This window comes from Osmerus mordax, chromosome 6 (genome assembly GCF_038355195.1).
Source record: "Osmerus mordax isolate fOsmMor3 chromosome 6, fOsmMor3.pri, whole genome shotgun sequence".
Lineage (NCBI taxonomy): Eukaryota > Metazoa > Chordata > Actinopteri > Osmeriformes > Osmeridae > Osmerus > Osmerus mordax.
Window position 1 is genome coordinate 10,013,402 of NC_090055.1, and position 22,619 is coordinate 10,036,020.

At 41.4% G+C, this 22,619-nt stretch overlaps 2 protein-coding genes across 7 annotated transcripts; both read left to right on the plus strand.

The window, feature by feature from the left end:
• The first annotated feature begins 111 nt into the window (after positions 1–111).
• LOC136944915 (E3 ubiquitin/ISG15 ligase TRIM25-like) lies at positions 112–18,284 on the plus strand. 2 transcript variants are annotated; one of them, XM_067238862.1, is made up of 6 exons: positions 112–705; positions 2,200–2,295; positions 2,384–2,617; positions 2,719–2,878; positions 3,046–3,105; positions 3,489–5,093. In XM_067238862.1, the coding sequence occupies exons 1-6, from the start codon at positions 115–117 to the stop codon at positions 3,998–4,000; spliced, it is 1,653 nt and encodes a 550-aa protein (XP_067094963.1). In that variant the 5' UTR covers positions 112–114; the 3' UTR covers positions 4,001–5,093. The 2 variants fall into 2 exon arrangements, with proteins under 2 accessions (XP_067094963.1, XP_067094962.1); XM_067238861.1 differs by lacking the exon at positions 3,489–5,093 and adding an exon at positions 18,205–18,284 and having other exon boundaries at positions 115–705.
• On the plus strand, positions 11,571–14,313 carry LOC136944914 (E3 ubiquitin/ISG15 ligase TRIM25-like). Of its 5 annotated transcripts, none has more exons than XM_067238860.1 (6): positions 11,571–12,169; positions 12,496–12,591; positions 12,678–12,916; positions 13,043–13,183; positions 13,348–13,406; positions 13,790–14,313. In XM_067238860.1, exons 1-6 carry the CDS (start codon positions 11,579–11,581, stop codon positions 14,311–14,313), a joined length of 1,650 nt encoding a protein of 549 aa, XP_067094961.1. In that variant the 5' UTR covers positions 11,571–11,578. The 5 variants fall into 5 exon arrangements, with proteins under 5 accessions (XP_067094961.1, XP_067094959.1, XP_067094958.1 ...); XM_067238858.1 differs by having other exon boundaries at positions 13,043–13,182; positions 13,356–13,406; XM_067238857.1 differs by having other exon boundaries at positions 12,678–12,911; positions 13,023–13,182; positions 13,347–13,406.
• Positions 18,285–22,619: the final 4,335 nt, after the last annotated feature.

The following is a 22,619-nucleotide window of genomic DNA, read 5'->3' on the forward strand; positions in this document are numbered from 1 at the left end:
CTCTTCTTGCTGAGGGTGGAACCAGGAAGTCCCTCCCCTCCCTACAAGATCTTTTCAGAGGAAACGAAACTGATCTGTCTTTTCCTTCGTCTGGGTGAGAAGAAGAACAGTAAAATGGCTCAACAGGGAGTTCTGCTGGACCACAACCAGTTCAGTTGTTCAGTCTGTCTGGATCTACTGAAGGATCCGGTGACTACTCCCTGTGGACACAGCTACTGTATGAGCTGTATAAAAGACTACTGGGATCAGGATGATCAGAAGGGAGTCTACAGCTGCCCCCAGTGCAGACAGACCTTCACTCCCAGGCCTGTTCTGAGGAAAAACAACATGCTGGCTGAGGTGGTGGAGAAGCTGAAGAAGAAAGAACTCCAAGCTGCTCCTCCTGCTGTCAGTTCTGCTGGACCTGGAGATGTGCTGTGTGACTTCTGCTGTGGGAGGAAGCGCAAAGCCCTCAAGTCCTGTCTGGTGTGTCTGGTCTCTTACTGTGAGGCTCACCTCCAGCCTCACTATGAATCTCCTGCCTTTAAAAAGCACAAGCTGGTCAAAGCTTCCTCACAGCTGCAGGAGAAGATCTGCTCTCGTCACGATGAAGTGATGAAGATTTTTTGTCGTACTGACCAGCAGTGTATCTGTTATCTGTGTTCTATGGAGGACCATAAAGGTCACGATACAATCTCAGCTGTAACAGAAAGAACTGAGAAACAGGTGAGAAACATATCGTCCATCTTTGACTGATTTGTGTGCAATACAACGGGGGCTTGATACTTCATAGGAAAATAGGGATGAGATTTATTTCAATTGAAATATAAAGAATAAAATCTAGCTGACGGAAGACCACACCCTGCTTTTCTTTTCTCCGTTTTAAATAAAGTGTACACAATTTCTAAATGATCACTTTTATCTCAAGTTTTGGAGATGGTTGTGTTTAACCAGCTTCCTTCATTTTACAGGACAATGGTGTTTTTGATAAATATCGATCTGGCTTTAGACTACAGCATAGCACAGAGTCTGCGCTGCTCAAAGTTTTAAATGACCTATTACTTTCTGTGGACTCAGGTAATTGTCCTGCACTAATTTTGCTCGATCTCAGCGCGGCATTCGACACTCTTGATCATGCCATTCTTTAAAATTGTTCAGAGCATATTGGGATCCAAGGTCGTGCTTTACGTTGGTTTGATTCTTTCTTAAAGGATCGCAACTTTTCTGTGGAGTTTGGCAACTAATCATCGTCTAATGCACCAGTTCTGTATGGGGTTCCACAGGGCTCAATTCTGGGTCCTGTTTTCTTTATACATGCTCCCTCTGTATAAAATGTTTAAGAAATATAATGTCTCATATCACTGCTACGCAGATCCTACTCAGTGTTACGTTCCCTTACATCCAAAGGATGTTTCAAGTCTACAGTGTTTGTTGGATTGTTTGAGAGATGTTAAGTATCAGATGTCAGCCAACTTCCTTCAGTTAAACGTAGCAAAGACGCAAAGACTTCATCTTTGGCCCCTCTGCTTCTACAGAGAAGGTCGGCAGTAAACTAGGACCTCTATCTGGGAACTTTGATACACATGCTAGACATAGGTGTTACTTTAGATTCTGCTTTGACTTTTGATAAACAGATCAATGCAGTGGTCAGAAGTTGTTTGCATCAACTGAGAGTATAGCAAAAAAAAAGTTTTTTATCATCCAAAAATATGGAGTCTGTAATACATGCATTCATTGCATCCAGATTGGACTATTGCAATGTCCTGTATTTGGATGTTTCACAGTCTCTACTGTCACGTCTCCAACTTGTCCAAAAAGCTGCTGCTAGACTATTGAGTGGAACAAAGAAGAGAGAACATATTTTTCACAAGTCTGCCGTGTGCCCTTCCAGTTGTCTGCTTAAACATTTGAGAACTACACTAGTGTTACATACACAACAGCATCAACATATGATGATTTTAAATATCTTCTTAAAACTAATTTGTTTATTGTGATAAAATGTTTGTGCACTGTCTGTGATTGTGTCTCGTGTCCTATTGTGTGTTTTAACTATTTGTTATTGTACAGCACTTTGGCTAACAGCTGTTCTTTTTAAATGCACTTATAAATAATATTAACTGACTGACTGAATGATTCAAATACAACATAAAATAATAACTGTTCCTAATTTGACAGTACATATAAAACACGCTATTCATTACCTTGTGTGTTTGTCCTCAGAGGGAGCTTGGACTGAGTCAACATAATATTCAAAAGAGAGTCCAGCAGAGAGAGAAGGAGCTGAAGGAGCTCCAACAGGCTGTGGAGTCTATGACTGTGAGTACAGTTCTGGAAGACACATCTGGATTTCAAGTGGGACAAGACAAAAATTAAGAAATGTGTCTGTGTGTTGTGTTGTGTTCAGCGCTCTGCACAAGCAGCAGAGAAGGACAGTGAGAGGATCTTTACTGAGCTGATCTGCTCCATTGAAAGAAGACGCTCTGAGGTGAAGGAGCTGATCAGAGCCCAGAAGAGGGCAGCAGTGAGTCAGGCTAAAGGACTGGTGGAGAGACTGGAGCAGGAGATAGCTCAGCTGAAGAGGAGAGACGCTGAGCTGGAGCAGCTCTCACACACAGAAGATCACATCCATTTCCTCCAGGTATAGTAACTCACTTTCCATCTTCTTTACCAGAAGTAACTCACTATTTAGTTGTTTATTGTGTAACTTGTCTCTCTCTGTCTATCTCTCTTTCTGTTCAGGGTTATCAGTCTCTCTCCAGCCCCAGTGTATCTTCATATTTACCCAGCACCATCGCCCCTCGTTGTAAGTACTTCTGTGATGTGAGGGAGGCTGTGTCCAAGCTGAAAGAGAAACTAGAGGACATCTTTAAAGGGGAGTGGCCAAATATCACAACCACCGGTGGGTAAAACACACTAGACTTGTAGAGGGATCATACAAGCACCCTGTAGATACGCTGTAGATCATACAAGCATCTTTAGACTAATCAAACATTTTAGTCATCACGGTCACCCACTATGTGTGTAACTTGATCTGACCTCTGTGTGAATGTGTTGGTGTGTTTGTAGTGAATCAAGTGGATCTTTTACTGCCACCAGAGCCCAAGACCAGAGCAGACTTCTTACAATGTGAGTGTCTTTAAGAAGTTCTTTTCATCTCTTCACTTATACTACACACAAACCATAAGCTACTAGACACAATCTATATTAATATTATTTATTGAGATGATGGCAGTGCAGTCCTACATAAACCCCCACCATTCATACATGACAGCTGAACACAATAAGCAGGCAGCACACATTAGACAGTTGCACAACTGATGCAGCACAACTGCCATCAGGGAAAAGTGAGACAGCTTTTATATATTGATGCATTGCCTACATGCCCAAACTTACTCCAGAGATAGAAATGGAAAACGCTAGAAGTAGTTATCCACCAAATAAATACGTTCTAGATACTATCTGACTGACTTCATTTCGCTGATTCTGTGTCTGCTCTGCTCTTCTCCCAGATTCCTGTCAGCTCACACTGGACCCAAACACAGCATACATACAAATCTCTCTGTCTGAGGGGAACAGAAGAGGAACAGTTAATTCAGTCCAGCCATATAGTTATCATCCAGAGAGATTCACTGACATCGGGCAGGTGCTGTGCGGAAATGCTCTGTCTGGACGCTGTTACTGGGAGGTGGAGTGGAGAGGAAGGGTTGGTATAGCAGTCTCATATAAAGACATCAGCAGAACAGGGTCAGGTCTTCTATCTGGATTTGGAAACAATGATAAATCCTGGTGTTTAGAGTACTCTGGTAATTTCAGACACAATAATATTCAGACAGTTACGTCAAGCTTTGGTTCCAGAGTAGGAGTGTACCTGGATCACATGGCAGGTACTCTGTCCTTCTACAGCATCTCTGACACAATGACCCTCATCCACAGAGTCCAGACCACATTCACTCAGCCACTCTATCCTGGGTTTGCATTTCGGTTTATTCTGTCCACTGTCAAGCTGTGTGAGCTGGAGTAGTTCACATTAGTGTCCTTCCCTCCTTACATCTCTGTTTGTGGAACTGCACCTCCTAACTTCCATTTCTGCTCTGAGAGTTTTGAGGGAGTTTTTATTGTCTTCTCTGAGAGTTTCGATTGGCTATTGTGGGCAACTGTGAAGTCAACTTTGTGATATTGCTGGGATAAAGGGCTACACAGAGTAGGGAGTGTACCTGGATCACGGAGCAGGTACTCTGTCCTCCTACAGCAGGGGTGGGGAACGTCCGGCCGAAATCATTTGGTCCGGCCCGCCATGGCACTGCAGGAACCATATTATTAGGTGCATTATTCGTTGGCAGCAGCACTATTTTAATTTGTGGAAGAGGACAGTGGAGGCGCGCAGCGTTGCGTACCAATGTACCAAAGAATTTCGCTCGCGCGCTCTGCGCGCTCGGATTAAGGGTGGAATTCCTTTCCAGCACATCAAACCCAGAATATGTTGTTGGTTTGGGCTAAGCCCCGAATGTTTACAACGTATGGCTCCGCGCCTGATTAACACTCAGATCGATAAGCAGTCTCAAAAATGGTAGCAATATAAAAAATAATACGATCCCTTTCCGTAATCATGATACCCCCCAAGAAATGTTCGATGCACCCCTTGTCAAAGCAGGCTGCATCCGTGCCAGTTAACATCACAAATCTCACCAAAGAGAAGCAGTTCCAGCCATCACATTAGGGGTGAGTTAATTAAATGTTTGACCAAATATAGCAGGCACATTCTTAAGTTGATAATACTGTACGGCCCCCGAATGATTTTATAAATATCCAAATGGCCCTTGGCAGAAAAAAGGTTCCCCACCCCTGTCCTACAGCATCTCTGACACAATGACCCTCCTGCACAGAGTCCAGACCACATTCACTCACCCACTCTGTTTTAGATTTGGAGTTTGGTGTAATGGCTACACTACTGAACTGTGTGAGCTGAAGTAGAGGTCCCCATAACTGTCTATCATCATATATTATATTTTATTGTATATTTAATTCTAATCCCACTTAGTACTGTTAGTTTATGTACCCTTAGTATAGTTAGTCCACATATTAAAATTTTAGGTATATGTTTATTGTATGCACCTTCCTGCCAAAGCAAATTCCTTGTCTGTGCAAACTTTCAAGGCGAATAAATCCCTTTCTGATTCTGATTCTGATTCTGATCTTTCATATCTCTTCTGATTTGGTAATACAAGGAGAATTCTTTCTCTTCTCCCTGAATGTCAGGGCCAGAGTTAGAGAATGTTAGATATTGACTCTCATGTTGAATTAAGTATAGAACACAACTCAAGACAGATCCTGTGATGTAGTTAAGGATAATTGTTTCGACCTGTGATTGTATGGTGTGTGTGGTTGTATTTGGATTAGAGTATACAATCACATTGACATTATAGTTTTTAGATTGAGAATTTTATCATACCTAAAGAGAGTTGTATTTTTTCCTTTCACCTTTTCCATTTTCTGAGAAAGTAAAAATCTATAAAATGTCAAAGGAAATGTTTTGATGTCCTCAGAGCATTCCTTTTTAAATTCAAAATAGATATTATTTGTTTGTAGCTTTCCGTGTGGGTCGGAATGTAAAACTGAATGTCATAATACAGCATGCTCCAGAATTCTATGTGTCATAATACATCTTTTGTGGCACTCAAACAGCAAAATTCATTTTCCTCATTAGTAGCTGAAATCCCATGAGATATTTATCATTGCAACCTATTCTACTTTGAACTGCAGCTTATGTCAGATCATTTTTCAAATAAGTTTCAGAAGACAAATCTATATGGAAAAGGCGTACCTAATATAATGAACCTAAAAAGTTTTGTTCAAAACATGCAATTTCTCTTGTTTTAGTCCAAACTCAAATTAATTACTATAAAGGGGTCTGTATACTGTTTTTAAGGGCATAATGAAGGATATTATGCTAATTGTTTTCAAACAGACAGTTCAATTTTCAGATATCCACATCCGACATATAGAAGATGTCTGGCAGCAGTGGTCTACATGACAAGTCAATGTGTTCTAGTAGTAAAGGTCTAGGTACAGCTAGTACATCTCAACTGGGATCCAGTAACGTCTGCCACACCACAAACCCCAACCTCCAGAGCTCTAAGGCCAACAAGCCTCCTGACATCTGATCTCCGTCCTGTGTGAGGACCCCAACAACCCCACTGCTATCAGGATGATCCTGAGGAGGGTCACATGTCCAGACATCCTGGATTCTGTCCCCAGTCATCCCAGCAGGCCTCACTGAGTCCAGACCTGTCCCAGAGTGCTGTGCAGCATGTGGAGGGCAGTGCCAGTGATGTGAAAGGTCACCTGAATGGACTGAGGAAGAGGAAAGGGAGTCAGATGGCTGAGCGGTGAGGGAGTCGGGTTATTAATCAGAAGATTGCTGGTTCGATTCCCGGCCGTGCAAAATGACGTGTCCTTGGGAAAGGCACTTCACCCTACTTGCCTCGGGGGGAATGTCCCTGTACTTACTGTAAGTCGCTCTGGAGAAGAGCGTCTGCTAAATGACTAAATGGAAATGGAAATGGAAAGGAGAAGAGACCAGCTCAGACTTGATGGATCTGAAGATGAGTCCCCCTGTTTCAAAGAGAGCATGTCTGACTGTTCAGCCTAAATGGGTTCTTAAGATCCGCTCCTTATTCAGAGAGAGGCAGTGACAGAGGCAGGGAGGGCAAACCCTCGAAATTCAATTGTGTCTTTTCCGCTAAATTTGGTTCCTCATAATTTTTTTAATTACTAATGACAAAATCAGGCATCAGCCTGCTCCAAATTAGACTTCAATCTTATCTGTTGCTAAATAATTATTTAGATATAAAAGGCTTTGTCAAAATACACAGATTTAGCTTTTCATAGAACAGTGATGCAAAGTATAGATGCATCGTGGTCTCATCTGCAGGGCTGAAAGGAAGACAATTAAAAACAGCTGCTACTTCAACAGTATAATATTTATTTCTGTAGGTATTGTCATCAAAGTCTTTTGAAGTAATCAACCCAAGATTGGGCGCCACGGTAGCTCACTGAATAAATGTACCTTGTAGGCTGAGGCCTTACCGCAGGCCCTTTGCTCCATGTCATCTCCTCTCTCTCTCCCCTACATTTCCCGACCCTCTACACCGTCTCTATGAAAAATAATGAAGGCAAAAATGCCCCCCCCCAAATGAAAAAATAAGTATATACATATATATATATATAAATACCATAACCCATGTATAGAGAGAGAAATCAACCCCATATATGGCAGCCTCACAAATGCTCACACACCTGCACACACACATACACATGTGCACACACATAAACACACACATCTACAGGTATGCACGCACACACACCTTTGAGACAGTGTTCACTGTAATCATTAATAAACCACTCCTCTTTTTGCTGAGGGTGGAACCAGGAAGTCCCTCCTACAAGATCTTTTCAGAGAAAACGAAACTGATCTGTCTTTTCCTTCATCTAGGTGAGCAGAAGAACAGTAAAATGGCTCAACAGGGAGTTCTGCTGGACCACAACCAGTTCAGTTGTTCAGTCTGTCTGGATCTACTGAAGGATCCGGTGACTACTCCCTGTGGACACAGCTACTGTATGAGCTGTATAAAAGACTACTGGGATCAGGATGATCAGAAGGGAGTCCACAGCTGCCCCCAGTGCAGACAGACCTTCACTCCCAGGCCTGTTCTTTAAACAGTTATTTTCATCTCTTCACTTATACTTCACACAAACCATCAGCTACTAGACACAATCCATAGTATTTTTTTTAATTGAGATGATGGCAGTGCAGTCCTACATAAACCCCCACCATTCATACATGACAGCTGAACACAATAAGCAGGCAGCACACATTAGACAACTGATGCTGATGAAGAAAATCAAAGTACTAAGTCCTTGGGTTAATTTTTCTAAGTTTGAAAACAGCACAAAAACTTCCAGAGTTTGATGCAAAGTGTTTAATCAGAATCCAATACAAACAGGGTGATTCCTTTCAAACGTGAGCCAAATTCTGCAGAATCAGACTGAGAAATATTCTCCGGACATTACCTTTTATATCAAAACCTTATCAGTTCTGTATATTTGCTATTGGTACAATATTGTTTATCACAAATGCATAATTCATTTTACACTCTATTGGTCTCTCTCTCTAGAGGCTTAAAGTTACAGGTGCAAAGAGAAATCCCCTATTTTTTTAGACTTGCTCTGACCTTGATGGCCAGACACACTGGGCATCTTGTTGTTTACTATGGTGGGAACCTAATCTTGTAGCCTTCTTTCACACCCAGCTCCAATCATCAAAAATAACACTTTTGGGGCTTAATTTTCCTTCTATATCTTAGGGGAAATACTAAACAATCAAAGTAGCTTTGCATCAGGCTTTTCCAGTAGTGTAACATATAGAAGTATAAAAGTACAAAGGTGATTAAAAGGCATACTTCAATAATATAATCCATACTCATTCTCCATCTTTCATAATTACAGCAGTGTGATATTATTCCACTTCAATGCAACACAACTGCCATCAGGGAAAAGTGAGACGGCTTTTATGTATTGATGCATTGCCTACCTGCCCAAACTTACTCCAGAGATAGAAATGGAAAACGCTATAAGTAGTTATCCACCAAATAAATATGTTCTAGATTCTATCTGACTGACTTCATTTCTCTGATTCTGTGTCTGCTCTGCTCTTCTCCCAGATTCCTGTCAGCTCACACTGGACCCAAACACAGCAGACATACATCTCTCTCTGTCTGGGGGGAACAGAACAGTAAAATATACTTTACAAGACGAGTCATATTTTTATCATCCAGAGAGATTCACTAACACCAGGCAGGTGCTGTGTGGAAATGCTCTGTCTGGACGCTGTTACTGGGAGGTGGAGTTGAGTAGAGGGGTTGGTATAGCAGTCTCATATAAAGACATCAGCAGAAAATGGTCAGGTTTTCTATCTAGATATGGAGACAATGATACATCCTGGTGTTTAGAGTACTATGATACAAGTTTTAATTTCAGACACAATAATGTTGGGACTTCAACATCACGCTTTGGTTCCAGAGTAGGAGTGTACCTGGATCACGGAGCAGGTACTCTGTCCTCCTACAGCATCTCTGTACAGAGATGCCTCCCCTCCTGCACAGAGTCCAGAACACATTCACTCGCCCACTCTGGTTTAGATTTGGAGTTTGGTGTAATGGCTACACTACATTTACATTTAGTCATTTAGCAGACGCTCTTATCCAGAGCGACTTACAGTAAGTACAGGGACATTCCCCCGAGGCAAGTAGGGTTAAGTGCCTTGCCCAAGGACACAACGTCAGTTGGCATGACCCGGAATCGAACTGGCAACCTTCGTATTACTAGCCCGACTCCCTCACCGCTCAGCCACCTGACTCCCTACACTACTGAACTGTGTGAGCTGAAGTAGAGGTCCCCATAACTGTCTATCTTTTTTATGTATCTTCTGATTTGGTCTTACTAGGAGAATTCTTTCTCTTCTCCATGAATATCAGGGTCAAGGTTAGAGACTGTTTGAGATTGACTCTAATGTTAAAGTATAGAAGATTACTCAAGCCAGATACTGTGATGATTTTAAGGGTCAGGGTCAAGCACCAGCTTCAGTAGGTTAATGTAATGTGGAAGAAAGTTCTGTCTGTCTCCACTAGAAAGGGATAACAAAGATAACATTCAGCCAACAGGTGTCTGTTAATCAATCAGGCAGATACTACATTATAGACCCATGCATGTAAATACATGGAGAGTTCAGCCTCTTATGCTTGTATTGCTTCAACTGGTGATGTGGTTTCCTACATAAAGAATTGTCAGTGTAGTTATAGTAAAGTGTTCGTTTGTAGCATTTACTATGAACAGAAAATGTTAGTTATTTACCAAACTGTAAGTTATGTTGCATAAATACCACAGGGTTTTTAAAGAATGAAAGTGAATGACAAAGCACGTCTCTCATTTTCCTTTTAATATTATGTAAGTCACATGACACATTACGTCCAAATATCTCTGTAGTGCATCATCACTGGATATCACTGCCTAAATTTCAAACAGTTCATGAGGCTTTGAACAATTCACATAAAACATGAAACATGAAGATATCTTTTTGTGTGACAGGAGGTTAACTGACGAGGCCAACATAGGAAGACATGTTCTTTGCAATGGTCAACGAAAGGTTAAATATATGATAATACCCACACAAATAACCTTTGTGTGGGTATTAGAACTGAAGTATATTCCCACTTGGAAACTGGCAGGGACTCTACGGTAACACTTTAGAATAATGGTCCGTTGTTAACAAGTAGCTATGCAGGAAGTAATAGGTAGTACTACATTAACACCGAATTTAATACTATTAACTAATATGGAACCAAGATTAACTAAGCAGTAAGTAATAGCTCATTTATGACAAAGGTAGTTCCTTGGTAGGTATTTGGTTATTACTAAATAAATATATCCTCTTGAGAACTACTTGTGAACTATGACCAATTAAGAAAGAATAACCAATTAATTACTAATCACAAAAGTAACATGTCTAAAAAGTGAACAATTTGTTTGTTTTTTTAACTCTTAACATGGTCATAACTTTTCAGAAGCTTGTGCCTCAAATGGGTTCTTTGTGGAAACCAGTTTATGAATATTATATCTCCCCAAATACGTTAGCTACAGGTTGAGATTGTGACTACTCTTACCAAAGGATGGACGTATGTTCTCTGTTTATTTCAAACTTAAACATGGTATAATACAAATAATGATAACTTGTTTAACATAAATATCAAATCCCGGCCGGTCCATTTTCCAAATGCAGTCGACTGCATTTGGAAAATGGACCGGTTGCAGTTCACGTAAGAAAATAACATTAATTCAATGCATTTATTCTGAAACTTGATTGAGGTGTTCAAAGGTTTGACTTGACCTGAAGTATTCCCTTCCTTCATATCAAATAAAAAATATACCAGCTGTAAAAAAAGTTTTTTTGTTTTCACATAGGTAGAATGAAGTCTGCACTAATATGTTCCACATAGCACACACATACCACACACACAGCACACACATAGAAAGTACACACATCCCCCACCCTGTTTTTGGAGGGCCACGATCCATGTTTTTTGCACGGTAACTCAATGAATAAATGTACCTTGTAGGCTGAGGCCTTACTGCAGGCCCTTTGCTCCATGTCATCTCCTCTCTCTCTCCCCTACATTTCCTGACCCTCTACACCGTCTCTATGAAAAATAATGAAGGCAAAAATGCCCCCCCCCCCCCAAATGAAAGAATATGTACGTATATATATACAGTATAAATACCATAACCCATGTATAGAGAGATAAATCAACCCCATATATGGCAGCCTCACAAATGCTCACACACCTGCACACACACATACACACTTATTGATGCACACACACACACACACACCTTTGAGACAGTGTTCACTGTAATCATTCCTGAACCACTCCTCTTCTTGCTGAGGGTGGAACCAGGAAGTCCCTCCCCTCCCTACAAGATCTCTTCAGAGAAGACGAAACTGACCAGTCTTTTCCTCTGTCTGGGTGAGAAGAAGAACAGTAAAATGGCTCAACAGGGAGTTCTGCTGGACCACAACCAGTTCAGTTGTTCAATCTGTCTGGATCTACTGAAGGATCCGGTGACTACTCCCTGTGGACACAGCTACTGTATGAGCTGTATAAAAGACTACTGGGATCAGGATGATCAGAAGGGAGTCCACAGCTGCCCCCAGTGCAGACAGACCTTCACTCCCAGGCCTGTTCTGAGGAAAAACAACATGCTGGCTGAGGTGGTGGAGAAGCTGAAGAAGACAGAACTCCAAGCTGCTCCTCCTGCTGTCAGTTCTGCTGGACCTGGAGATGTGCTGTGTGACTCCTGCTCTGGGAGGAAGCAGAAAGCCCTCAAGTCCTGTCTGGTGTGTCTGGTCTCTTACTGTGAGGCTCACCTCCAGCCTCACTATGAATCTCCTGCATTTAAGAAGCACAAGCTGGTCATAGCTTCCTCACAGCTGCAGGAGAAGATCTGCTCTCGTCACGATGAAGTGATGAAGATTTTTTGTCGTACTGACCAGCAGTGTATCTGTTATCTGTGTTTTATGGAGGACCATAAAGGTCACGATACAATCTCAACTGCAACAGAAAGAACTGAGAAACAGGTGAGAAACATATCTTCCATCTTTGACTGATTTGTGTGCAATTCAACTGGGGCTTGGTAGTTCATCGGAAATAGTGATGAGATTAATTTCTATTTAAATATAAAGAAGAAAATATAGCTGAAGTTAGCAAACAGACCAAATAGACTTTTCAGTTTCTTGTTGTCTTGGAATGAGCAAAGGTTATAGTTATGCAAACGTTTTGTATAAGCCCACACCCTGCTTATCTTCTGTCAATTAAAATGAAGTGTACACAACATAAAATGATAACTGTTCATCACAGTGCATATATAAAACAAACAATTCCTAACTTGTGTGTTTGTCCACAGAGGGAGCTTGGACTGAGTCAACAGAATATTCAGAAGAGAGTCCAACAGAGAGAGAAGGAGCTGAAGGAGCTCCAACAGGATGTGAAGTCTCTGACTGTGAGTACAGTTCTGGAAGACACATCTGGACCTCAAGTGGGACAGGACAGAAATTAAGAAATGTGTCTGTGTTGTGTTGTGTTCAGCGCTCTGCACAAGCAGCAGAGGTGGACAGTGAGAGGATCTTTACTGAGCTGATCCGCTCCATTGAGAGAAGACGCTCTGAGGTGAAGGAGCTGATCAGAACCCAGCAGAGGGCAGCAGTGAGTCAGGCTGAAGGACTGGTGGAGAGACTGGAGCAGGAGATAGCTCAGCTGAAGAGGAGATATGCTGAGCTGGAGCAGCTCTCACACACAGAAGATCACATCCATTTCCTCCAGGTACAGTAACTCACCTTCCATTTTCTTTACTGGAAGTAACTCACTATTTAGTTGTTTATTGTGTAGTTCTTTTCCACTAACTCGTTTCTCTCTATCTCTCTTTCTGTCCAGGGTTATCAGTTTCTCTCCAGTCCCGGTGTATCTTCAGACTTACCCAGCACCATCGCCCCTCATCTTAAGGACTTCTGTGATGTGAGGGAGGCTGTGTCCAAGCTGAAAGAGAAACTAGAGGACATCCTTAAAGGGGAGTGGCCAAAGATCACAACCACCGGTGGGTAAAACACACTAGACTTGAGGGATCATACAAGCATCCTGTAGATACACTGTAGATCATACAAGCATCTTAAGACTAATCAAACATTTTAGTCATCACGGTCACCCACTATGTGTGTAACTTGATCTGACCTCTGTGTGAATGTGTTGGTGTGTTTGTCCTGAATCAAGTGGATCTTTTACTCCCACCAGAGCCCAAGACCAGAGCAGACTTCTTACAATGTGAGTGTCTTTCAATGGTTCTTTTCATCTCTTCACTTATACTACACACAAACCATCAGCTACTAGACACAATCTATATTAATATTATTTATTGAGATGATGGCAGTGCAGTCCTACATAAACCCCCACCATTCATACATGACAGCTGAACACAATAAGCAGGCAGCACACATTAGACAGTTGCAAAACTGATGCAGCACGACTGCCATCAGGGAAAAGTGAGACGACTTTTATGTATTGATGCATTGCCTACCTGCCTAAACTTACTCCAAAGATAGAAATGGAAAACGCTACAAGTAGTTATCCACCAAATAAATACGTTCTAGATTCTATCTGACTGACTTCATTTCTCTGATTCTGTGTCTGCTCTGCTCTTCTCCCAGATTCCTGTCAGCTCACACTGGACCCAAACACAGCATACAAAAAACTCTCTCTATCTGAGGGGAACAGAACAGTAAAAAGGACTTTCGAAGTCCAGCCATATCGTTATCATCCAGTGAGATTCACTCACACCGAGCAGGTGCTGTGTGGAAATGCTCTGTCTGGACGCTGTTACTGGGAGGTGGAGTGGAGTAGAAGTGTCGGTATAGCCGTCTCATATAAAGACATCAGCAGAACAGAGTCAGGTAGTGTATCTAAATTTGGATGCAATGTTAAATCCTGGTGTTTAGAGAACTATGGTCGAGGTTTTCATTTCAGACACAATAATGTTGAGACAGTAACATCAAGCTTTGGTTCCAGAGTAGGAGTGTATCTGGATCACATGGCAGGTACTCTGTCATTCTACAGCATCTCTGACACAATGACCCTCATCCACAGAGTCCAGACCACATTCACTCAGCCACTCTATCCTGGGTTTGCATTTCCGTCTTTTATGTCCACTGCCAAGCTGTGTGTGCTGGAGTAGTGCACATTATTATTTTGTTGTGGAACTGCACCTCCTAACTTCCATATCTGCTCTGAGAGTTTTGAAGGAGTTCTTCCTTGTCTTTTCTGAGGGTTTTGATTGGCTATTGACACTGATCTGTGGGCAACTTAAGTAAGGTTAACTTAATGTGGAAGAAAGTTCTGTCTGTCTCCACTAGGATGGTATGACTGTAATTTTAGGTTTTGGGTTTATAAGTATTTGACACTCAGTTGATTGGAGATTGAGTTTAACCAACACCTCGACATGACAATGACCCGTGAGACACAGTGTCGCTAGCAAAGTCTCTCTGATTCATGAAGGTCAGAGGACAGGAATTATAGTAGAAAGGGATAACAAAGACACCATGCAGTCAACAGGTGTCTGTTAATCAATCAGGCAGATACTACATTATAGACCCATGCATGTAAATACATGGAGAGTTCAGCCTATTATCCTTGTATTGCTTCAACTGGTGATGTGGTTTCCTACATAAAATATTGTCAGTGTAGTTAAAGGAAAGTGTTAGTTTTAGCATATACTATGAACAGAACATTTGAGTTATTTACCAAATTGTAAGTTATGCTGCATGAATACCGCAAGGTGTAAAAGAATAAAAGTTAATGACAAAGCATGTCTTTCTTTTTCATTTTAATATTAGGTGAGTGTCACATGACACATTATATCCAAATATCTCTGTAGTGCATCATCACTGGATATTGTAACGCAGAGCCAAACGACAAACCACGGTACTACACTCTCCTTCTCCCTTCCCCCGACCAGAGAAAGGGGCTTCCCCCCCTTTCTTATCCTTTTACAGGGTGATAGCTGTCTCAGCACGAGGACCAGAATGATCCACTACAACAAATAATAATATACGATACAATGTTATAAAGATGTATCATATGTGTGCAAATATTATGATTCTGTTAGTTCAGGGGGGTATTCCATCAACGTCCCTTACGAAAGCCGCGCTTACACGAAAAAGCCTTGCTTAGGTAAACATCAACTTAGACTTAATCTTTGGCCCCTCTGCTTCTACAGAGATGGTTGCCAGTAAACTAGGACCTCTATCTGGGAACTTTCATACACATGTTAGACATATAGGTGCTACTTTAGATTCTGCTTTGACTTTTGATAAACAGATCAATGCTTTGATCAGAATCTGTTTCCATCAACTAAAGAATATAGCAAAAATGCAGTCATTTTTATCATCAAAAATATGGAGTCTGTAATACATGCTTTCATTGCATCCAGATTGGACTATTGCAATGTGCTGTAGTTGGACGTTTCACAGTCTCTACTGTCACATCTCCAGCTTGTCACAAATGCTGGTGCTAGACTATCGACTGGGACAAAGAAGAGAGAACATATTTCCCAAGTCATAGCACTCTACACTGGCTCCCAGTCAAATTTACCTTTTAACACAGAACCCAGACAAATGCGTGTTCAATGACAGTCAACATAGCTCCGCGCCAGTTATTTCCCAGAGTTCCTTGCCCCACAGGTGATAACGAAATTCTGACAGTGCCATCGGGCGGCGTTAATAAGTATATACATTGTCCCACCTGGCTACATATGTTTTCATATCTTGCCATTTTGAATAGACAGAAAGAGGAAGGGGTTGGGGTCAGGGCCTCAACACTGAGCCTTTAAACATATTCAACAACTCTGGAGAAATAGACACTCAGATAGACTAAGGTGCTAGATGTGTCCTCTACTCTCTATACTACAGGTGTGGAATCTCACATTTCAGGATTGTGTCCATGAAGTTTATTTCCTGGTCTCAATGGCAGGTGTGAGTTTACACTAACCACCACAAACGACAGATAACCATCCTTAAACCACTATCTGTCTGTAAGATCACAGCAACAAACATGACACACTTCTACACAAAATCTTCAGGTGTGCTGAGGTGAGGTCCAGGTCGATGAGTGTGTGAACCATCTCTCTCTCTCTCCCTCTCCATCTACACGTATGCATGCACACAAACACACCTTTGAGACAGTGTTCACTGTAATCATTAATAAACCACTCCTCTTCTTGCTGAGGGTGGAACCAGGAAGTCCCTCCCCTCCCTTGGTGTGTGTGATGGATGAACATAAAGGTCATGATACAGTCTCAGCTGCAACAGAAAGAACTGAGAAACAGGTGAGAAACACAGCTTCTTTGGTGAGATTTGTGTCAATTGAATATAAAGAAGAAAATGTAGCTGAAGTTAACAATCAAACTGCTGTAATTAGACTTTCAGTTTCTTGTTGTCTTGGGATGAGCAATGGCTAGTTATGTAATCATTTTGTAGCAGCCCACACGGCCACATCCATGTCAGGAAGTGAAAATGACTGCCTGTCTGCTGTCAGTTAAAATGATGTGTACATACAACATAAAATGATAACTATTCATAGTTTCACAGTGCTTATAAAACACACATTATTCATACCTTGTGTGTTTGTCCTCAGCGAGAGCTTGGACTGAGTCAACAGAATGTTCAGAAGAGAGTCCAACAGAGAGAGAAGGAGCTGAAGGAGCTCCAACAGGCTGTGGAGTCTCTGACTGTGAGTACAGTTCTGGAAGACACATCTGGACTTCAAGTGGGACATGACAGAAATTAAGAAATGTGTCTGTGTTGTGTTGTGTTCAGCGCTCTGCACAAGCAGCAGAGAAGGACAGTGAGAGGATCTTTACTGAGCTGATCTGCTCCATTGAGAGAAGACGCTCTGAGGTGAAGGAGCTGATCAGAGCCCAGCAGAGGGCAGCAGTGAGTCAGGCTGAAGGACTGGTGGAGAGACTGGAGCAGGAGATAGCTCAGCTGAAGAGGAGATATGCTGAGCTGGAGCAGCTCTCACACACAGAACATCACATCCATTTCCTCCAGGTACAGTAACTCAGCTTCCATCTACTTTACTGGAAGTAACTCACTATTTAGTTGTTTATTGTGTGGTTCTTTCCTACTAACTCGTCTCTATCTCTCTTTCTGTTCAGGGTTATCAGTCTCAATCCAGCCCCAGTGTATCTTCAGATGTACGCAGCACCATCGCCCCTTGTCATAAGGACTTCTGTGATGTGAGGGAGGCTGTGTCCAAGCTGAAAGAGAAACTAGAGGACATCCTTAAAGGGGAGTGGCCAAAGATCACAACCACCGGTGGGTAAAACACACTAGACTTGTAGAGGGAACTTACAAGCATCCTGTAGATACACTGTAGATCATGCAAGCATCTTTAGACTAAACATTTGTCATTATCCACTATAAAGAATGTCTGTAACTGGATCTGACCTCTGTGTGAATGTGTTTGTAGTGTATCAAGGGGATTTTTTACTGGCACCAAAGCCCAAAACCAGAGCAGACTTCTTACAATGTGAGTGTCTTTCCACAGTTAATTTCTTCTCTTCACTTAGCCAAAGATCACAGCCACCAGTAGGTAAAATACACTAAACTTGTAGAGGGATCATACAAGCATCATGTAGATATACTGTAGATCATAAAAACATCTTAAGACAGACTTCTTACAATGTGAGTGTCTTTCAACGGTTCTTTTCAATTCTTCACTTACACTACACACAAACCAGAAGCTACTAGACACAATCCATATTTATATTTTTTATTGAGATGATGGCAGTGCCGTCCTACATAAACCCACACCATTCATACATGACAGCTGAACACAATAAGCAGGCAGCACACATTAGACAGTTGCACAACTGATGCAACACAACTGCCATCAGGGAAAGGTTAGACGGCTATTTTATATTGACGCATTGCCTACCTGCCCAAACTTACTCCAGAGATAGAAATGGAAAACGCTAGAAGTAGTTATCCACCAAATAAATACGTTCTAGATACTATCTGACTGACTTCATTTCTCTGATTCTGTGTCTGCTCTGCTCTTCTCCCAGATTACTGTCAGCTCACACTGGACCCAAACACAGCATACAAAAAACTCTCTGTCTGAGGGGAACAGAAGTAAAAAGTACTTTAGAAGTCCAGCCATATCGTTATCATCCAGAGAGATTCACTGACGTCTCGCAGGTGCTATGTGGAAATGCTCTGTCTGGACACTGTTACTGGGAGGTGGAGTGGAGTGGATGTGTTGGTATAGCAGTCTCATATAAAGACATCAACAGAACACAGTCAGGACGTCTATCTAGATTTGGGGACAATGATAAATCCTGCTGTTTAGAGTACGCTGGTCAATGTTTTCATTTCAGGTACAATAATGTTGAGACAGTAACATCAAGCTTTGGTTCTAGAGTGGGAGTGTACCTGGATCACAAGGCAGGTACTCTGTCCTTCTACAGCATCTCTGACACAATGACCCTCATCCACGGAGTCCAGACCACATTCACTCAGCCACTCTATCCTGGGTTTGCATTTCTGTCTTTTTTGTCCACTGCCAAGCTGTGTGAGCTGGAGTAGTTCACATTAGTGTCCTTCCCTCCTTACATCTCTGGTTGTGGAACTGCACCTCCTAACTTCCATTTCTGCTTTGAGTGAGTTTTTCCTTGTCCTTTCTGAGGGTTTCGATTGGCTATTGTGGGCAACTGTGAAGTCAACTTTGTGATATTGCTGGGATAAAGGGCTACACAGAGCAGGTAGTGTACCTGGATCACAGAGCAGGTACTCTGTCCTCCTACAGCATCTCTGACACAATGACCCTCCTGCATAGAGTCCAGACCACATTCACTCAGCCTCTCTGTTTTAGGTTTGGAGTTTGGTGTAATGGCTACACTACTGAACTGTGTGAGCTGAAGTAGAGGTCCCCATAACTGTCTATCTTTCATGTATCTTCTGATTTGGTCTAACAAGGAGAATTCTGGAGAATCACCCTACATGCCTCGGGGGGAATGTCCCTGTATTATTGTAAGTCGCTCTGGATAAGAGCATCTACTAAATGTAAATATAAATCTATCATGTATCTTCTGATTTGGTCTTACAAGGAGAATTCTTTCTCTTGTCCATGAATGTCAGGGTTAGAGTTAGAGACTGTTAGAGATTGACTTTCATGTTAAAGTATAGAAGACAACTCAAGCCAGATCCTGTGATGATTTTAAGAGTTAGGGTCAAGCATCAGCTTCAGTAGGTTAATGTAATGTGGAAGAAAGTTCTGTCTGTCTCCACTAGGATGGTTTGACTGCAATTTAAATTTCTGGGTTCATATGTATTTGACACTCAGCTGATTGAAGATTGAGTTTAACCAACACCTCGACATCACAATGACCTGTGAGACATTCACTGACAGTGATGCTAGCAAAGTCTCTCTGATGCATTAAGGTCAGACAACAGAAATTATAGTAGAAAGGGATAACAGAGATAACATTCAGCCAACAGGTGTCTGTTAATCAATCAGGCAGATACTACATCATAGACCCCATGCATGTAAATACATAGAGAGTTCAGCCTATGTATTGCTTCAACTGGTGGTGTGGTTTCCTACATTTAAAGAAAATCTGTGTAGTTTTAGGAAAGTGTTCGTTGTTAGCATTTACTATGAACAGAAAATGTTAGTTATTTACCAAATTGTAAATTATGTTGCATAAATACCACAGGGTTTTCTAAAGAATAAAAGTTAATGACAAAGCATGTCTCTCATTTTCTTTGTAATATTAGGTAAGAGTCAAATGACACATTACATCCAAATATCTCTGTAGTGCATTATCACTGGATATCACTGCCTACATTTCAAACAGTTTTCATGAGGCTTTAGAACAATTAACATAAACATTAAAATGTTTTTGTGTAACAGGAGGTTAACTGACAAGGCCAACATAGGGAGACGTGTTCTTTGCAATGGTCAACGAAAGGTTAAATATATGATAATACCCACTAAGACTACGGTCTTCTTCAGACAACCGCCTGGTGGTCCCACCGCTCAAGACCGCCCGGTCCCAACACAAGCTCTTCTCCTGTCTGGCCCCCCAGTGGTGGAATCAACTCCCCACCTCCATCAGAGACACTGACTGTCTCTCCACCTTCAAGAAAAGGCTCAAGACGCACTTGTTCCGGGAGTACAACGGTACTTAGGAACGGTTCGCTTGACCCGATGTTAGTTTCCTCAAGGATCACAATGACTCTTGCTTAGAGACTTGTTGCTCTTGTGGTTAGTGGTAACTGATTTAAATTTTTGTTCTCGCTGTGATATATTGTTTTATTACTGTTGCTTGCGTTTTTCCACAGGTACACTTGCACTTATAGCTGTTCATGTTGTTTAATTGTAACTTGTTTAACTACATGCTCTTATGGTTCTTCCCTTTGGCACTTACTTTGGTTGTTCACAATGTGTGCTTCATGTTTTGGCTACTCGCGATGTTTTTTGGCTATCTTGTTGTTATGATCAGTGACCTATGCACTTTGTAAAGCTCTCTCTTGGAAGTCGCTTTGGATAAAAGCGTCTGCTAAATGAATAAATGTAAATGTAAATGTAATATCTACACAAATAACCTTTGTGTGGGTATTAGAACTGAAGTATATTCCCACTTGGAAAATGGCAGGGACTGTACTCCTGCCCTGAGCAAAGACATATGCAACATTCAACAACTGACAAGATTTTATTAAGTTGCAGTTCACATCAGAAAATAACATTAATTCCATGCATTTATTCTGAAACTTGATCGAGGTGTTCAAAGGTTTGTCTTGACCTTGAACTATTCCTTTCTTCCTTTATATCAGATAAATGATACACCATCTGTAAAAAAAGTTATTTTAGCTTTCACATAAGTAGGATGAAGTCTGCACTAATATTTTCCACATCGCATACACACAATTAAGCACAAAACGACACAACTCCTCCACCTAGTTTTTGGAGAGCCATCATCCATGTTTAAGCTCCAACCCCACTTGCTAAGCTTATCAACCAGCTGATTATTTGATTGATATAATGATTTGTTCTAGTTTGGGACTGGAGCAATTAATAAATAAATACCCTTACAGGGTGATAGCTCTCTGGGAATGGGATGGGCAGCCCTGAGCTAGTGCAGCTCTTGGAAATAGTTCTCAGCGAGAGGACCAGAATGATCCACTACAATAAATAATAATATACGATACAATAAAGATGTATCATGAAGAAAATATGTGTGCAAATATTATGATTATGTTAGTTCTGGTCCCGATATAGTGTTTAAACGTCATTTTAATCCACATAAGACAACACGTTATTTGACACAGAAAGCTGGACAGCACAAACATTTTAGGACTGGTGGTTGTCCAACGTTGTGCGGCCGATAGCTAGCCTAGAAAAGAATGCTGCGAAATTCCGTTAAGCTTGCCACGGTGCAGTCATCCTTCAGTTTGTTTACATTTTGAAGGAAAGGCCACGCTGTTTCTTCAAACTCTCTTCTTATTGGCTTAGAGAATGACAAAGCCCTCCCATTTATGGATGTATAATACGGAAGTGTTTTAAAGACAGATAAAACTGAGAGATATCGCCAAGTACAGATGATAATCACAAACGTAAACTATACTATATGTTACTTGAATATCTAAGATATCGTTTAGGATTAACCGGAAAATAAAAAAAACACGTTTTAATATATAAAACAAGCCAGTAAACCCATCGCTCACTGTGCAACTACCATCCAGTCAAACGCGATTCTGAGGATAGCCAACATAAGACCAAATACATCTTTTTTAATTCAACTGACGGTAGGGTAAGGTCTGACCAATGTTTCCTTGTCTACTGATATGAACTAGAATTCCTTTTTGAACATTTAGCGCCTTTAAATAAACCGGGAACACACATGCGCAGTTGCCATAGACTGGTCAGATAAAAAGATTGGCGCCGGCGCGCCAGCTGATCCATTCATTGATTCTTTCTGCTGAACCAGGTAAGGCGCACCATATACTCTTGCTGTTCTATATTGACAGAAAACTGATTAAAAATGACAATCCATTTTTTGTTGTAGGGAGTCCTTCATTGTTTATTGGCAAAGCGTTATTTTACCCTTCGTTTCGTAGTTTTGTAAACTGGATGTATGGCCATCCAGTAGTTCAGAGCTAGCGGCTAGCTAGCTAGACTATGACACAGGCGGGCAGCTGTTTGAAAATACAGGCTATTAGTTCCAGAAAGATTTTGTACAGAAGATGGTTAATCGTAACATCTGACACGAAAGGTATCTCGTTTAAGTTAGCAACCTACATACTAGAACATTGTCGTATAAACTTTGCTCTGTCGTGCAACTACTAGTAGCTTGCTGTTGGCTGAGGCTGATTCTGATAGCTGGCTAGATATCGGATTAATACCATACTTATTTTAACCAACACTATGATTTAAGTTAGTTTCACCGCTTGCCGTCAAGTCATTTTAAATCCTGAATTG

What these genes read in the sequence shown, in the direction of transcription:
- LOC136944914 (XM_067238857.1), top strand. Translation starts at nt 11,579, where the DNA reads ATGGCTCAACAGGGAGTTCTGCTGGACCACAACCAGTTCAGTTGTTCA. An exon ending in GCCAAAGATCACAACCACCG is followed by an intron (nt 13,183 to 13,346) that starts GTGGGTAAAACA and finishes GTGTGTTTGTCC; the next exon opens with TGAATCAAGTGGATCTTTTA. An exon ending in CAGAGCAGACTTCTTACAAT is followed by an intron (nt 13,407 to 13,789) that starts GTGAGTGTCTTT and finishes CTCTTCTCCCAG; the next exon opens with ATTCCTGTCAGCTCACACTG.
- LOC136944915 (XM_067238862.1), top strand. Translation starts at nt 115, where the DNA reads ATGGCTCAACAGGGAGTTCTGCTGGACCACAACCAGTTCAGTTGTTCA. An exon ending in CAGAAAGAACTGAGAAACAG is followed by an intron (nt 706 to 2,199) that starts GTGAGAAACATA and finishes GTTTGTCCTCAG; the next exon opens with AGGGAGCTTGGACTGAGTCA. An exon ending in ATCACATCCATTTCCTCCAG is followed by an intron (nt 2,618 to 2,718) that starts GTATAGTAACTC and finishes CTTTCTGTTCAG; the next exon opens with GGTTATCAGTCTCTCTCCAG.